This window comes from Liolophura sinensis, chromosome 6 (assembly GCF_032854445.1).
Source record: "Liolophura sinensis isolate JHLJ2023 chromosome 6, CUHK_Ljap_v2, whole genome shotgun sequence".
Lineage (NCBI taxonomy): Eukaryota > Metazoa > Mollusca > Polyplacophora > Chitonida > Chitonidae > Liolophura > Liolophura sinensis.
The window spans coordinates 61,146,690-61,164,850 of record NC_088300.1 but is presented as its reverse complement, the minus strand read 5'-3'; the positions used below and the strand labels follow the sequence as shown (position 1 = coordinate 61,164,850).

Here is an 18,161-nt window from a genome sequence, read left to right as displayed (position 1 = left end):
CTCGCCTGCGGAGTGGGAAATGGAGCTGTACACTGCTCTATCCCATTTTCGTGTTGGCTGCCAGTATTATAGCGAGCTACTTCTGGAATTGGGTTTACTCCCCAATATTGCTTCCTTCCACCTGCCATGTGGAGGGATTCCCATGATGCAAGGCTGTAGTGCCTATCAGTAAGCACACATCATTACTATCAGTACTGCTATAAGCCCACCCATCATCCTTGGCTTTATTGCGATGACAGTAATAGATGATATCAGCATACAAAATACATTGATGGTGTACTCAACTTAGCGTGTGCACGCGAAAATTACAGTTGCTGGCAGATATGCATTTATCTTGATACAAGTAAGTTTTGGGTTGCTTGAGGAAAATATAGCACACACCTTGTACCATTAGATGTACATTTGCACATATCATTGTTCTTGAAGACTTTTGTAGTGAACAGTTAATTGACTGACTTTATGATTTTGTTTTCTTTTGTGTTGCAGAATGCTCAAACTATTAAATTTCCAAATGTCAACTCGGACTTAAGACAGGTATGTTGATCATGGTATCAATACAAAAATTAAAAAAAAATTTTATTATCCCGCCATTTTCTACTGACTTTTTGTTTCCTTCCTTTGTTTATTTTTTCTTTCTCTCTTGCTGTTTATATTTTCTTCTGTCCTCTGACAACATATATGATTCTTTCTCTGACCAGCTTATTCCTCTGCAACATGTACACTTTAAGTGCAGCTATCACTGAACAACTTTCTCCTTACTTCAGTGCAACTACATACATATATACATATATATATATATATATTTATATATATATATATATATAACTGACTGCAACTGCAATTTTCGTACACAGTATTATGCTTGTTTTTAGAGTAAAGCCTTTGAGAGAAACGCCCACTACATTGTTGGCAAAAAACACTTTCAATAAATCAGATTCGTTCAATAAATCTTGAAAAGACTGTTGAAGTTATGTACTGTACATGTACAGTTTTAAAGAAAGTCTATAGTTAGAAGTGTACGGAAGTACTGTGCATTAGAATTGAATATTTCTGTATTATTTATTGTTTGAGTATACAATGACCCTGTGAAACATCCCTGTATGCATAGAGAGATATTCATGAACATTAAATTTATTTTCAAATGAAATTGGCCAGTGAATCATGAAAGCATTATAAGATATGAAGTGTTTACTTCACATGTAGATTTACCGAAAACAGCTCTAATTGTATGCATTTTAATCAGGCTTAAAAAATCACTGTCACTTGTACTTTGATTTCTCGGTGTTGTTTATAAGGGGAAAACTATGTCAAAATAAACTTGGTTGATCCACTGATAAGCTTGCATATTGGATATTTTGCTATTTCAGCGAAGGTTTTTTTGTCAATGGTTTTGCTAAGTCATGATGAAAGGAAAATATGACAATTTTCCTGACTGTTGGATAGTTTCTTTGAAAAAATGTTATCACCCTTTTTTGTTTTAATTTCCTTGTCTTCCATAATTCCCCTCTGCCATAACTTTTTCATATTTGCGCACCTTGTGCAATAACTTCTTGTAAAATGTTGCCATACAGTGCTCTGAACACAACCTGATGGACTACTGCATTAACCTGCAGTCCAGCTCATGATGGCCTCCTCTCCAGCATGTGGATGGTCATGGGTTCCCCCCAGGCTCTGCCTGGTTTCCTCTCACTGTAGTGCTGGCAGCTGTTGATGTATAAGTGAAATATTGTTGAGGTTGTAGACCAATCAAATAAATAAGTACATTTTTGAGTGGAGGAGAGGGGAAGGTTGGTGTTAATGGACTTTAGTGTAACCTGCCATGACCCGTTTTGCAGAAATGTGTGGATGGCCTGTTGTCATGGCTCAAATCACCGGCGTCCACAAAGTGTTACCGACCGTGTCTGGAGACGCTGCGCATCCTGAGTCGGGACAAAGACCAGCTGGAATGTCTTCTGACAGAGGAGACGCTGTCATTGCTCATGTTACACGCAGGGCTCAAGGACCTGTCCGAGGAGGAGGAAGATGAGGACATTGTCAGTAATAACCAGGATGGTGATGCTGAAGGTGAGTTACAACAACAACAACTACAACAGTGCATTCAATCATACATGATCAGCACTGGGGAAAGCTGGGAAATTTATGAGGTTGGTTTGATATTTAAATGTTCCTAGTTTCGTTTTTAAAAGGATTTGCAAAATATAACTGGGAAACAATGATGGTACTATTGAAGCTAATGATAGTAATGCAGGAAGGAGTAAAAATGTCGAACACCGATTTTTGCATTTTTGGGCCATATTTTCCATCTTACTTATGATGGGAATTTCTGAAAGTAATGTTGGCATGCAAATCTCTTGCTTGTGCAGAAGCACAGATTTGGTCCCGCCCTCCACTATTCTTAAACTTAAACTTGCCTTGACATCGTTAATAACCTACAGCACTGACCTAGTCTACTTTATTGATGACTGTTGAGAGCTGACAGATTTATCTTTACAGCCATTTGTACACCTTAGTTAACAGGCTGAGAAAGTAATTTTTTTATCTTTAAAAGTAGTTTCTCTTCTATGTCATTGGTCAGTTCTCTTCCGATCAAGACTCTTGTGGGCAGTTCTACCCTCTCAGTATGGCAAAACCTTGTTTGCTAACACCAGGGAGCGTGTGAAATTGGATTTATACTTCGGTGCAGCATCACTCAGTCTCTGAAATCAGTTCCATGCTCTGCGCTCAGCACAGATACTTTGTATCCTCCTCAACCAGCCATGATAACTATTTATTTATTTATTTATTTATTTATTAAATTGGTGTTATTTGCCTTACTCAAGAATATTTCACTTATATGACGGCGACCAGCATTATGGGGAGAGGAAACCGGGCACAGCCCATGGGAAACCCACGACCTTCCGCAGGTTGCTGGAAGACCTTCCCAGGTACAGCTGGAGAGGAAGTGAACCTGAGCTGGACTTGAACCCACAGCAACCACATTGATGAGAGACTCGTCAGTCATTACGCTGCGCTAGCATGCTAACCAATTGAGCCACAGAGGCCCGACCATGACAACTAATATTGTTCTCTTATTTTTGTAGGAAATGTATGAATGTTAATCAAGATTACAGAACACGATACATTTCACAAGTCCTAAAACGTGACATGAAATTCCATAAGACATGATGTTTAGTAAATATACCAGTAATGATGCTGGTTGATATCTAACTATTAATGATCATGTGGCCACCAGCAAGAAACTTTCATGGTTTCTATCAAAATAACTATTGGGATACATATATTTAAATTTAACTATATATACAAAATCAATGACATGTAACTTAGAGTGCACCAATCAGTGGACTTCAAACCTTACATTGGTTTGAAGGAACCATGATGAATACCACTGTTGTTTTTCATCATTCTGGTAGCTCCATTTTAGCTGTCCTTGCCATTTTGACCTTTCATGGATCAAGTTACACATATTTGTCTTTGCAACATTTCAAGACAGGTGTACCATTTCACATTCAAAGTAGTTTCATATGATATGACCTTTCAATGCATTTGACCTGATATGGCTGTCAGTGTCCTTTAAAAATTTTCATGGCTTGTGTAATTTGGCTGTCTGTGTATATGTATCTCAAGAACTTACCTTACAGTTTCATGAGGATTAAGCTGAAATACCATTGCTTTTCTAGACTGTTTTTACCTCAAAATAAACGCTGTGTTCATCTTTGAATTACTGTCCTTGGAAAGATCCTATTGAATGCCAAACAAGCATCAGTCAAAGATCTTAAGTTTTCTTGACTTCAATTTCATAATTTTTCAGTGATTTTGTTTTGCTTGCAATATATTTATAGAGCTTCAGCCCATGGAATTCAGATTAAAATATTCTTTGATAAAGTGTTGTCTTCAATTCTTTATCAGTATTTTTTTTTCAACCATAACAACATTTGTATTAATGGAAACCTGTCTGCTGTCTCACTCCATATATAGTATTCTCATTGCTCAAACTTGGATACCGCACTTCTTCCCACGATGTCGTTGGCTGTCATCGTACAAGTGAAATATTCTTGAGTACAGCATAAAATACCAATCAGATAATTAAATAAATCAAACTTGAGTACAGAGCTGACAGAACTGGGGACAGTAGGCATATTCATTCATAATAGCTACATATATGACCTTGTAGCTAAGTCTCATGCTGGCTTCCTCTCCGGCCGTACGTGGAAAAGTTTCAGCAACCTGCGAATGGTCATGGTCGGTTCCTCCCACCATAATATTAACTGCCGTTGTATAAGTTGAGTACGGCGTAAAAAGCCAATCAAATAAATAAATAAATTGTAGCTAGGTTTTTCGGCCTTTTCTAAGTAATTGTTCACAGTAGCATTAAACAATTACTGTGTTAAGTTCATTAAAATCCATCAGTATCCTTCTAGTTTTCTTCTTGTGTTAAATTCTAGCAATATGGAAGGTGTAAACAAGTTTGTTGCACATTTTGAACTAAGACGAAATTGGGATTGTCTCTTCATGACTCTGAAATGAGTGGGAAGTACTCCATAAGTACATGAAGGTGTTTAGGTGTTACTCTTGGAATCCTCTCACAGAATTGAGCTTATGCCAGTTGATGAACTTATGTTGGTTGTGATTTCAGTCATCGTGGAGGCACAAAAATGCCTGTGTAATCTCATCTTCAACAGTCCAAAAGCACAGAAAATGTGCAGGTATGTAGCAGATGTTGTAACTGTAAAATCTTACATAAAAATCCTGTCAATTCTCCATTAGAACTGCATATAATGTAGAATGAGTTGAAGCTGATCAGTTCCCAATGGCAATCACAATTGTTTGATTGCTGTAATTCTTCATCCTTTTTGCAGTGTTTTCAAGGTGTTTATTCAAGTATATTCTGAAGGCATTACCCTGTGTTGACTGACAGATTTATACTTTTTGTGAAGTCCTGTAATTTGCCAACCCCACCAATGTAGTTTTGTCTCCAAAAATCAAATTTAAAAAGTTGCGATAATTTCACATGCGAAAACGTTGAGGAATTAGCATGAAAATCTGTTTATAATTTTTTTTTTTTTTTTTCAAAAAGTTTGATGCTAAAAGTTTGTTTGTTTTCAGTACAAGATGTCTGTTAAGTCTTGACTTATGTTTGTGTGCTTATGCTTGTGCATGCACGCTAATTGCATTTTGTCTACGCCACGATATGGCTGCAGTACTGCTGAAGTGACATTAAGCCATAATTATTACTTCATTAATTTTCAAAATTTGAAATTTTCAGTTGTTACAGGCTTACATAATTTTGTTTTTCAGTAAAAATGGCTGTGTAGAAGGAATCGTCCAAAGACTTAAGACATACAAAGATCCAGAGCTCAAGTTTGATATAAAGGTATTGTATGAATGGTTTTATATCTAGTGTGTGTTGTCAGATATAATTTAGCTCAATTTTAAAGGCCAGGTTACATTGTAAAAGCATAGAACCTTTGAACAAGGTAGTTGTCTCTTTCAAAACATTTTTAAACTAAGTGAAATCATTGTTCTAAATCATTGGAATAATTCACTATTTTTCTTTACGGACTTTATGCCTTGATTTCCTCTCTCCCATGTACTAAAAGCAACCGGTGAAGCTGTAACGAATGTAATCTTTCGAACAGCATTGACAAAAATTCAAATAACTGATAAATACCCTTACCCTTGATGAATACACTTGTCAGTGTATTAATGAATGCCGTGCTGCGGAATTTGGCACTCAGTTAATATATGAAGATAATATTGACAGATGACAGAAACCAGAGTATACTTCCGACCTTCACCATGCATGCACCTTATGAACAAGTTGTCCTAAATCGGGGGCAATTTTGGGATCATGATCCTATAAATGAAGAGCTAATTTGTAATAAATAAATATGGCTCTTGTTTGCTTTCTTTTTCAGTTCTTTGACATGAAAATGTTATTTCTGCTCACAGCCTTATGTCAAGATACTAGGTAGGTGAACGTTATACTATTGAGTGTGTGTGTGTGTTGGTAAATTTAAAGGCATTTAACTTTCAGCCGCAAGAAAACAAGAGGTATGGGTTTATTTATGGGGAAGTTGTATACTCCTTAACTCTCACTGTTTGCCATGGGAACAATAAGCCGTCGATATCTCTCGTATGACAACTATTTAAGCTGTCTAACGTTTGTTGAAGATGACCACCTCTTCCACCTTTATAGTGTGCATATCTGTGTGTCACACGTGGGAAAGTTCATCAGTAACTTGCCAGACGTTGGTGGTTTATGCCAGGCACTCTGGTTTCCTCCACCTCTAAAAAGGACGGCTATGGTGTAAGCGAAAGTGTGGCATTGAACAACATTCAAATACATATGTACTTGTTTACTTTTCAATGATACCCATATTTGTAAGCAATGTTCTCTTGGCATTGTAGACCAAAAATCCGCCACGACATGCACGGCATCACATACTTGGTGGAAGTGATCGATCTGAGTCTGAGAGATGCGGAGGAGAAAGGGTCACCATTGACTGACCAGGAGGTGGAGTTGTGCTGCGAAATCCTCAAGATTCTCTTCAATTTGACAGTATCTGTGGATAAAAATGCCTTAGATGAGGTACTTTGATAGAGGGGTTGGACTTTTAAGCTTTGTCACAGGGTTTAAATCAGTATTCGATGTAAGTGATGGTATTTGAGGTAAATCCACTTCAGCAACAACCATGCTGACACATTTTTTTATGGTAATTACTGCTCATGTAAAAAGGCTCCTTTATTTTGTTGCTGTATATACATGTATATCAGGCAGAGCAAGTAGTGCTGCTTGTGGATAAAATACATACATCCTTAGATTCTCTAAAGTGGAATCTCAGAGTTGTCAGTATACTTGTATTTCACCTAAAGCTTAACTTTTTCAAGTGGCACATTTTGCTTCATTCTGATTGATTTATCTTTCTTATAGGACAACTTAAGATATTTTATAAGCAGTTTCTTATCAGGAAAAAAGTGATGGCAACAAAAGTATCACTATTAGGCCTTTATGGTGCATTTTTAATATACCAAACTTCAGGTGAAATAAAGTATCTGGTGGTCTCTTCCTGCTGACACCTCATTTACTGCGTATAGATCTGAAATGACGTCTTGTCCACTCACACGTCTTTGAAAATAAATGTCAAACCTTAATGGTAGCAGTGAGGAACATCGTTTCAAAAGTGAGTGTCAATGTAGATCTGGTTTTAGAAAAACAAGTTGGCATAGGGTGCAGCTGATATGTAGATTTGACTTTCATTGAGATTGCTCTGTGGTTTGCATACCTGTGGCTGCTTTTGTCTTTCTACATTCTAACATCTTACATGTCTGTGTGAATAGGAGTTTTGAGTTTGAATTCTTTTATCGCTAAAAGTGAAAAAGGTTCCACTGTATCAAATGGCCTATAAAATATGTTAGGCAAATATTTCACAAAGTGTAATTTAGAGATGACAAAAGATTGAAAGAATTGAAGAGCTGAACGTTTGTGAATTTGAGAAGCTCCGAAAGTAAGGAGGTGTCATTTGTGCCTCTGGAACTGTGTTCAGTAAATTAATGTCAACAAAGTTTGCCTAACATTTTTCACATATCACATGATACAGTTGGACTGTTTTACCTTTCATGACAACAGAGTTCAAACTTACAACTCCACTACTGAGTGGGTCTGTGATGTGATAACTTCTGTATTGTAGGAAGAAGAGGCACATTTCATGAGGTTAGTCAGTGTCCTCCATGACCTGCTGATCTGTCAGACAGCCACCAAAGACAAGAGGGAGGAGCTACAGAGGGTAGGTCGTAATGGTTACTCAGCTCTGCTGGTCAACAGCCCACTTTCGTGAAACTATCAGTGAATCAAGTTTCTTGAAATTTTTTTTTCGTAAATGAAGTTTGTCTGGGTTATTACACTTGGAGATGATGTAATTTCCAAAAACAAAATTATTTATATTGTTAAAGGTCAAAGGAAAACAATTCTTGAGTACAGTTTTAAACACTAATCAAACACGTAAATAAATCAGTAGGCTGTCATTGATGCCTGATGAAGTCATTGCCTTGTCACGCATCACCACAATATGCCTGAATTGTTCCCAACATGGCCTAAAGCCACACTCTTGTGCTGTACAAACACACATGTACTATGCATTGTACTGTTCAAGAAAAAAAAATTTCCTGTTCTTGCCATCACCATGACAAGAAATCCAGGATAAGTATTTTGTAGTGTTTGACACATTAGAAAGTGTATGTGACGGATGCAGATAAGAGTGTTTTAACCTCTGCAACTCAATGTTGTAGTCACACAGTGAACCTGTTAACCATATGCCACGAGATTGCTACGAGGAGTTGCTGACGCCTCTCAACGAAGGGGCTGTGGGAGGAATGGAGAATAAAGATGTGGAATACGACGGGAAAAACATGGAGGCCATCCTGGCACTTCTGGACTTCCTTTACAAACGGCTGGACAAGGTGAGAGACAGCTGCATGGTCACAAGCAGTGTTTCTGGTGAAAATAGTGTTTCAGACCTTACTCATGAGAATGTTTGTAACAGATGTAAGTGATATCACTAGACTGGCCTTCACTGTGATGTAAATGTTACAAGGCCTGTTTTTAGGGTTTTTATTAAGAATAGTTTGAATTAGAACCCAGCTTATCTTGACATGTCTGCACTCTCACTCTTAAAGTTATAAAGAAAATTGTCAGCCTGCAATCCATGAACTGTGACAGCATTTGCTACCTGTACTTTACTGTGATAACTGTTGTAATTTTCAGCCTACAAAGAGTCTAAAGGAGAGTTTAATCCCTATCTTACACTGTCTCTGTGAGACATGCCGCAGCAATAGAAGTATTCGCAAGTTCTGTAGGACAAAGGTAAGTTCAGTTTGACATAATAACATGTGGAAGAAATTAACTACTTAATCTAGTTATTGTGATCTGCAACTTGAGGCATTGAACAGTGTTATTGTTTCAAAGATACCCTTTGTAAAATAACAGTTGTTCTTATCCTGCACACTACTGGTGGTCCATTTGGAATTTAGGAGCTTTGCTAAACGCTACCTGGTCTAAGCATCGACCTCAAGTGTTCATGTCCAACTTACCCTGTATTTTTCTTTTTATCTGTTTTTTTTTATACTGGCTGTGTGTCAAGAAAATCTGTCTGTCTTTCACCTAAAGTTGAGCATTTTCAAAGTGGCACGTTTGGCTTCAGTCTGATTGATTCATCCGCCTTTGATAATAAAGTGTAACTTTTGAGATGAGTTTGATTGATTTCTTATCAGAAAAGCATTGTTTTAGCACAAAAACAATCATATTGTGACCTTTTACATGCTTGTGGAAGTTCATTTTTACATATCAAACATTTAGGTGAAATGCATCAAGAGCTGTGTGTGGGGTGAATTTGAGTAATAACTACTAAAAAGACATCTATGTTCTGTTGGCAGGTGCTGCCTCCATTGCGTGATGAAGTCAAACATCTTCCACAAGAGGGAGATTCACTTAGAAACAGGTAATCACTGTTGTCATAAGAAACTAGATAGGCTTTCATAAGTTTACAACTTTTTTTTTTTTTTTGATTTGGACATATGTCACAGGTAAGGGAAAATTGTTCCTAAATCTGGTGTCAAGTATGTCACTGTTCCAGAAGATATAATTCTCATGTATGAATGACTGTCTGTTGAGACTATCACATAATGGTTAACGGGCCTTACAAATGGGTAATGTTAAATATTCAATTTATTTTTCAGGCTGTGTAAATTGTTAACTTCAGCTGTCAGCGAAGTTAAAGACCTCTGTGCTGATTTCCTCTTCATTCTTTGTAAAGAAAGTGGTAAGTAAGATAACTCTGTAGGCTTGTGATCAGCAGCTAGGTACTTTACTCTGTTTGGTGCAGAATTTTATGAGATTAGTCATGATTTTATGAAGTGCACTTAGCTAATTAAGCCTTTGATTACCATGACTGTGTATGTTGTAGAAATTCACATACCTAAGGGCAACTTAGCAGTTGCCAGAAGTAAATTCTTCAGTTGGATGTTAAATAGAAATCAGTTGGTAAATAAAATTAATGTATGTGGGCGGTATAATATCCGTAAGGTATGTAAAATTGTACACGTGCAAACATACAATGTGGCAGTATACAAATTGTTCAATGACATCACGTAAATCCACAGTTTCTATGTCGAAGGTTGTAGGTCTTTTATTACCTCCCTTTAAAGTGTCAGTTGTCTCCCTTGACAGTGGACAGAATGGTGAAGTATACAGGCTATGGGAATGCTGCCGGGCTGTTAGCCAACCGTGGACTGATGCTGGGAGGTCGAGGGGACGGCAACTACTCCAGTGATTCAGAAGACTCTGAGACAGAAGAATATTCACAGCTTAAGGAACAGTATGTAGCATTCTTTATAAACTCACGTTTGTAAAAAAATCGCAAAGAAAAAAAAATTGAGAGAAACTAAAAAATCGGTGAATATAAATTTCTTGGAGTATTTTGTATGATAAATTAAATTGGACTATTCATATCGATAAAATATCAAAAATATTGTTGAGGCATATCAGCTGGTGATATTAGAGAAGTTCTGATCTTGAAAACTGAAATAAACTTGTATAAAAATGAAAACTTGCAAGTCTTATATACTATTGACATCCTTAGCTGTCTCTCTGTAATCTTGTCTAGGAAAGTATATATTAAAGTGTTGAAAGTGTTTTGCGAAAATGTAAGTGAAATGATAATCTTTGAGCACCATGTCGAAGCTGAGTCGCATATAGACATTTATGTAGACAAAAAAGAAAAAACAAATGAAACCTTCTCAGATTTCTAACTAGAAGCTGCGGGTACTGACTTGAATTTAACACTTCACGTTTTTTGTTATACCTACTCTCGGGGCCTCCGTGGCTCAGTTGGTTAGCGCGCTAGCACAAGGTAATGACCCAGGAGCCTCTCACCAATGCGGTCGCTGTGAGTTCAAGTCCAGCTCATGCTGGCTTCCTCTCTGGCCGTACGTAGGAAGGTCTTGCAGCAACCTGCAGATGGTCGTGGTTTCCCCTGGGCTCCGCCCGGTTTCCTCCTACCATAATGCTGGCCGCCGTCGTAGAAGTACTCATATTCTTGAGTACGGCGTAAAACACCAATCAAATAAATAAATAAATATACCTACTCTCCACATCAGAACAATCAACTTCTTTCTTACAGACATATATTTTGGAAATGAGCCTCAAATCAGCTTACCAGAAAGAAATAGATGCAGTAACAATTTTGTACTGTTAAATTAGATATTAACCCTACAGATTAACCCCTGAGATAAGCCTCTACCATCGTCAGTAGAAAGGTCTGCCAACAACCTGCAGATGGTCATGGGTTTTGAGTCTGGTTTCCTCCCACAATAGTACTGGCAGGATTGAGTACAGATTAAAATTCCAATTAAATAAATAAACCTGAACATAAGCATTTTAAACACATCACATGTTTAGCTGTAACAACTCTGCAGTTGTGTTGGGCTTTTGGTGTATACACATGTGTTTGTCTAAATTTGTGTGCCTACATGTTTTTATATTGTACATTCTTCAGGATCAACCCTGTAACGGGTAAACTCGAGGGTGAGAAGTCAAATCCCTGTGAAGGTATGACGGAGGAGCAGAAAGAGTACGAGGCCATGAAATTAGTAGGTCTAATGGACAAACTCCAGAGGTATGACGTCCCTCTCACATTCTAGTGTTAGCCTCATCAAAAGTTTAGTGCTTTGTGTTTTCGTTTATTTCCATGGCCATTGAAGCAGTCAGTGGCCATCCCATGCGAACAGTTAGTGGTTTGCCCTGGTTTACATCCACAAAACTCACTGAAACATTCTTTAGTCTGCCATGAAGTCAAATAAATCAAATATTGTAAATGACCTAAAATTTGTCCCAAATAGTGCATTTTTAGAGACAAATAAATGTCCAAAAATATTTTGGTGCTGAGACTTTTCAATTTTTCATGTAGGCTATCATCAAAACAAACATCAAAACACGTTTGTAAATACATTTGTAAGAGCTCTCAGAATCAGGCAACTTAGCCTTGGGTGAAGTTTTAGGCAATTTAGTTTAAATAAATATATACTAGGGTCCATTCACTGGTAAATACTGGACATTTGGTCATCTTCACAGGGGAGGTCTTGTGCAGCCAAGCCGTATTGGAGAGGATGGCCGGCCCGTACCCGTGGAGCACATGCTGGAGTTAACAGAAGGAATTAATCTTCCCCCGCAGGCCCGGGGCACTGGGGACTCAGATTCTGACTGATCCCAGAACGGGGTGTACAGGGTGACTCCACACTGTCTCTTATAACTGAGACCCACAGTCCAGCTGTCCTTTTAGTGGGAAGGACCAGATGTGACCCGGCCAAGTCTGTACTGTATCTACCTGTATGTGTTTGTCTACCCACTTTACTGGGCTTGACAGGGCCCTCTTACCTGTTGTCTCAGCTCACCTGTACTATAATGCAGAACAGGTGAGAGTTGAGCTCACACATTTGCGGAGACTCATGCTCATGTACACATGAATGTGAAGAAATACAGGTGACAGATTGGCACATGTAAATAACTTCATAGCTTTGTTTGCAGCTTCTGGCAGCTTTTAATGCGAGTTGGCATAAGAATGTTAATAACCTATTGATGGCTTTGAACAGGTGATTATTTGTTGAATCAATCCTTCTCCTACCTCCATTCTCCTTTAAGCCGTCGTCTCTCTGTTACCTGGCTGTTTTCAGAAAATGGGTTTTTATCCTGCAGACTTTGTTCACAACTTTTGTATTTGTCTGTTCTATATCTGAAAGCAGCACCTCAAAATTTTCACAGCAAGACCTTTTTTTTCAGATCAAATGTGAATGGGAGGAATGCTGTTGATTTCCTCTGAACAGCTATGTTCAAATTTTGTCTGTATGTTTTTAAAAAAGGACATTTTTTGACATAAACTACAGCAATAGGTGGACAGCAAGTAATTCAAACATTACAGTTTTATCCATTTTTAAACCTTTTAAAGTGTAAAAAAAATTGTCTGTCAATAATTATTTGGCCATTTTCTCAGTATTGAAAATATGGCAGGCCAAACATTTTTATCACAGATATATTTATTGCATGAAATTTTTAAAATGCTTTTAATGCCTGTGTTATAATAAGGCAAGTTGTTGCAGTAATTTGTCTGTGTTATAATGAGGCAAGTTGTTTCAGTAATTTGTCAAGCAATCAGATATGTTTAAAGTTTTAAAGCTTTAAGATATTTTGTGTGAATATCCTGTGAGTTGACAACATTTCCAAACCACCACCCCCTCCCCCCCACTCCCCCCACCCAGTGTTTCAGCTTAAACACCATGTTTTCTTGCGCAGTTTGTGGCAGTCATGTTTGTAGACAGTTTCATGCAAGTTATTCTTGAAGATATATAAAATGTGAAGGAGAAACTTTAGAAAAGAGAAAGATAACTTTGTGACCGTTTATGCCACCATGAACCAAGGGCGATAACTCTTAATAAAACAATGACATACTTAAGCCAGGATGTCGGGGGATACAGATCAAAATTAAGAAGTAAAATTTTTTTCCTTTTTTTTTTGTTGTTGCTTTTGGTAAAAAAAAATTCAGCAGAAATATATATGAACTGTAATAAGCATAATAAAATCTGTCACTTGCACATTTAAAGCAACCTGTCATGGCTGTTCATGTCATGTGGAGATTCTGGTACCCATCCCATTTCAAAATATTAGAATTGTTCATGTGACACAAATATTGTCAGTAACTGTTGGATTTTCAGACGGGTAAAGTTATGTCAGTATGTAAATGCACAGCAAATGCAGTAATGTCTATTAAGTTGCAAATGCTACTTGTGTTTGTTAAGTGGCACTATGGGTCTGTTTCTGTTTGTTATTATTTGTGTTATATTTATGTATTAAAACAGTAGCATATTATAAAGTAAACTGTCTAGTGAGGCATAAATATATTACTGCTTGTTCTTGTCATAACATCTAGAGAAATGAAACTAACTGTAAATACTTCTACATCTGTGACCAGCATTTGTAAGCTCTGCTGTTTGTCCAGATGTATCAAAGAGGAGTACATGTACCACAGCTTTTGTAACAGTACCAATGTGTTTATGCACACTATACTTTTCCTAGTACTGCCCATACATACTGGAGACAGGTACGTTTAGTGAAGATTTTGTTTCTTAACAGAAGGAGAAGTACATGACTTTTACTTTTGACCTCACTGGTCAGATTTTCCTTCTGTTCATACATGTAGTACACTAAAGCTAAACTGGAACACAATCTACCTGTGTACATATTCAGGCATCGGCCCTAAACATGGATCAGTGCTGGATCAGGTATTCAACCAGTCAGGTACCCATAAGCTGAAATTTGGATCAATCAATTGAGTGGTGCTATTTGTAGCTTGCTGTCAATCTGTTTATATGAGAAAGGCTGTTTTTATCATCAGTGAAGTATGAAGAAGAGATACAGAATAGTTGCATGCCATTTGGAGACAAAGGCCCACTTGCACGAATCGCTCAACATTAAGAGGGCTTCATGCAAGGGGATCCTGTGTTATATTGTGAACACTTCAGAAAGCTGTAGTATATGAACGTTGGATAGGACAAAGTTTATCAAAGTAATAGATAGAAGAAATAAGACATTGTATGTATATCTCAAATTAAACCAAAAATTGAAACATTACAAGATTTTAAGACTATTTCAAAACAAAAATTCAGCTTAAAAGCGTATTATAAATCTGATCCTGATGCTTTCAAGTTAAGACTACGGATTAAAAGGTATGTCAGCACCAATCTTTAGAACCCATTAAATAAATTTTAAGAGAAAGGAGCAAAAGGTATGTCAGCACCAGTCTTTAGAACCCATTAAATACAGGTTAAGACTATGGAGCAATAGGTATGTTAGCACCTATCTTTAGAACCCATTATTTACAAGTTAGTTTTCCAGGAGTATTGTTCTCACTGTTGTAAGTTTGGTAAAGAGACATTTCCATGTAAGATAATATAATATGATTCCTAACCTTATCGAAGTGCATCATTTATTATTTTGTTGCAGGCTACAAGCATATCTGCATATATGAACTATCTCTCATTTAATTACCATGCTGAACAGTCGTTTCGTTTTGAAACCTCTACCACTTCTTCCATGCTTATCATCACTTGAGAACAGCAAGGCTTCAGGTGACAGACTACATGTATGTCTAACATTTCATGATCATTGTTTATTGTCTGGGTGAAGATGGTTTTGGTCTAGTCAGAGAAAATAAGGAAAAGGCTGTGTTTTGATGTATGATATGTGAGAGTTTAACGTGAATCGGCAAATTGTTCTGGGAGCCGATGGGCGAATGTCAAAATAATCAAAATGATGCTCAAAAAATTATGAATTTGATGATGTGCGTATATTAATGACATGTTAATTTATTACTGAGTTGTAACCCTGTTTTTGTTTTTTTTTTGTGCACTGTTGTAGACCAATAAATTTATGTTAGTTGGATATATAGGGTAGGTACATTCATAGTTGCTTGCATCAGAATCGACCCTAACAGAGGTCCCAGTTGATATGTACATATGATATGTTATAAGTATACATAGATTTTGTTAATTTACGACCATCAAGTTTTGCACCAAAACTTGATTTGTTTACGTTAAGCATGCCACATATATTGTATGGAGTGAGATATGTACACATAGGCTTGCTTTTCCAGATTTATGAATTTGATTTTCTAATTGAAACAGATGCAGTTAAAACTATCAAACTCTCTGTACAGTCTACAGACTGGAGTTCAGAAAAAAAAGCCACCAAATTTTTACCAGTTATTTCCTTACAGAATAAGTGCTTTATGAAATCAAAGAACACCTATTGATCAGCATGATATTCGCCAATGTGGCTGGAGGTTAAATTTTATCCCACATCTTTGTAAATAGAATATCACCTACACTCCAAGATAAAAAAAAAACACACACACACACACACTCCCATGGTATCCTTGAATTCTCTATCTTGTAGGGTTAGTATATGATGTTCTAAATCTGCGTTGCCCAGACAATGAAAATTAAGCTTTTTGTCGATTTCTGCAATTGGTTAATATTGTAAATGCGTTTGCCATGACGTGGTGTCCGACAAAAATTGCTTTAAGCTTTCCTTTTCAACACATTGGTCGGGGAATGAAAGATAAGGTTGAACCAGCTTTCAGTTAATACTGATAGAAACGTTTGGCAGCAAACCTTGAGGTTGAAATGGCAGTGTTGCAAGGGTATCATGAAGTATTCGTGAGCTGAGCGTCTCAAAAAGTTCCAAAACGAGGACCGAATCTTTACAAAGCTCTCATCAGTATTGTACATGTAATACTGCGACAGGTTTTACACGTCTGCCTCTAGAGATTGGCAGAATGTATCCCCCAGCGAGTATTACAATCCTTCACCAAAATCGATGTCCGCGTGCAACAGTAACACTGGTCTGAGCGTTTCAACAGTTGCATTAATCCAAATTATAAAAATTCATGTTTACATGCGAGAGCAAAGTGTCAAGTACTAAACCCATATATAGGGCCAGATCTGCCATTTTGCAAGCCTATACTTTCAAAATTCCTGTTTGTTTATACAAAAGTACACGTGTTGGTACATGTATACTGTTTATCGTCAGTGATTGTCCCCGCGGTGTGTTAGGTCTGAGAACGTCCAAGCTGAGTCATGGCTTAACGTGTACCTGGAAACAAATAGCCAGACATATATAAATGACCAATACCTGTCAATACGCAATTTATTTATTTATGTTTACCATGGGCCATTATGGACAATAAATGTTGTAATATCCCGAACAGACTTGAATACCTGCTTTCTGTTTCTTGTTCTTGGCTCAAAAGCATTGGCGGGAGAAAATTACCAATGATTTATTTATTTGGTTGGTTGGTGTTTACACCGTGCACTAGAATATTTCCTCAAGACTAAAACCTCAATGAAGATCCCCAAATATGAAAATGGTACTTGTCTGGAGAGGCACAGGGTTTGCTTCACATAGAAACCTGACCATTGACGTGTTGTATAAAGGGTAGTTTTTAGATCTGTTGTCCCAGTTCCAAACTGGGAATGGCTGATGGCCGAGGGGTTATAAGGTGTGTCTTTCCATCACTAGGACACACGAAGTACGGGTTCAAACCAAACCAAGGTCAGGGCATTTGTACATTCCTTCTTGGTGTTCATTTGGACTGAGTGATTACATCCATGGTGGCAGTAAGCGGTCGACGATCCTTGTGACCTCTAACGTTCATTGGACACCTGTGCCTTTCAGCAGTGTGGATGATCGTGGGTTTCCAGAGGATTTTACCCGGTTTCCGGGCACTATAATGCTGACCGCTGTTGCATGAGTGAAATGAGTACGGCGTAAAACACCAATCAAATAAATAAATCAACCAATGTTGTGTGCCAAAGGTCGGTGGTTTACGCCGCCGGTTTCCTCCACCCATATAACTGACCACCACAGAGATGTGAAAACGTCTGCAAGCTTTTCTTCTGCGGTATCTGTATTTCTTACATCTATTAAAAGCTGGGAAGACTAGCGGATCTCGTATATTTAATTTGTATATCGGGTAAATTTGGATTAACTTGACTTTCCTGCCTGAAAGAAATTCTGCAAAACTTTTATGCCGATTTGCTCAAAGTCAAAAAGCGTTTGACATGCAGCTAATACCATTTCGAGTTTTTGACCAGTTTCCACATGTTTTGGTGAAATTCTGTCTATCTTTGATTTGAAAATAATCAACCCGAAAGCGAATGTGTCGACGTTTTACCTGGCTGCCCAAGATGCGACTATTTTGAACACCATTTTGTTTCTCAAATAAGCATAAATGTCGCAAAAACCCTTTTTAAAATACGTATATAGATACCAACAGCAAGGTCCCCTATTTGTTTGGTGAATTCAGAAGCTTTCTTCATTATCCAAACATCGGGTGTACGATCGTGACCAGAAAAATCGGTATATAGTTCTTCTGCATGTACAGATCATTTGGTGAAGTTTATAGCCGTTGAATAAAAAAATATACCAGTATATATTTATAGGCTTTGAAGTACTCATATACACAAAATTGCGTGTCTCTTATAATCAGCGAACGCCTATATATAGTGCTATCACAATCTACAAACCAATGTCTGGTACCTTGTTCAAAAGTTTTGTT

General features: G+C 37.5%; 1 protein-coding gene across 1 annotated transcript; it reads left to right on the top strand.

Annotated features, from left to right (window-relative positions):
* The first annotated feature begins 459 nt into the window (after positions 1-459).
* On the top strand, positions 460-16,807 carry LOC135468007 (synembryn-A-like). Its single transcript, XM_064746002.1, has 14 exons — positions 460-534; positions 1,836-2,064; positions 4,634-4,703; positions 5,296-5,371; positions 5,916-5,968; positions 6,409-6,589; positions 7,689-7,784; positions 8,287-8,457; positions 8,762-8,860; positions 9,430-9,494; positions 9,733-9,815; positions 10,223-10,370; positions 11,550-11,669; positions 12,125-16,807. The coding sequence occupies exons 1-14, from the start codon at positions 460-462 to the stop codon at positions 12,255-12,257; spliced, it is 1,599 nt and encodes a 532-aa protein (XP_064602072.1). The 3' UTR covers positions 12,258-16,807.
* The last annotated feature ends 1,354 nt before the right edge of the window (positions 16,808-18,161 follow it).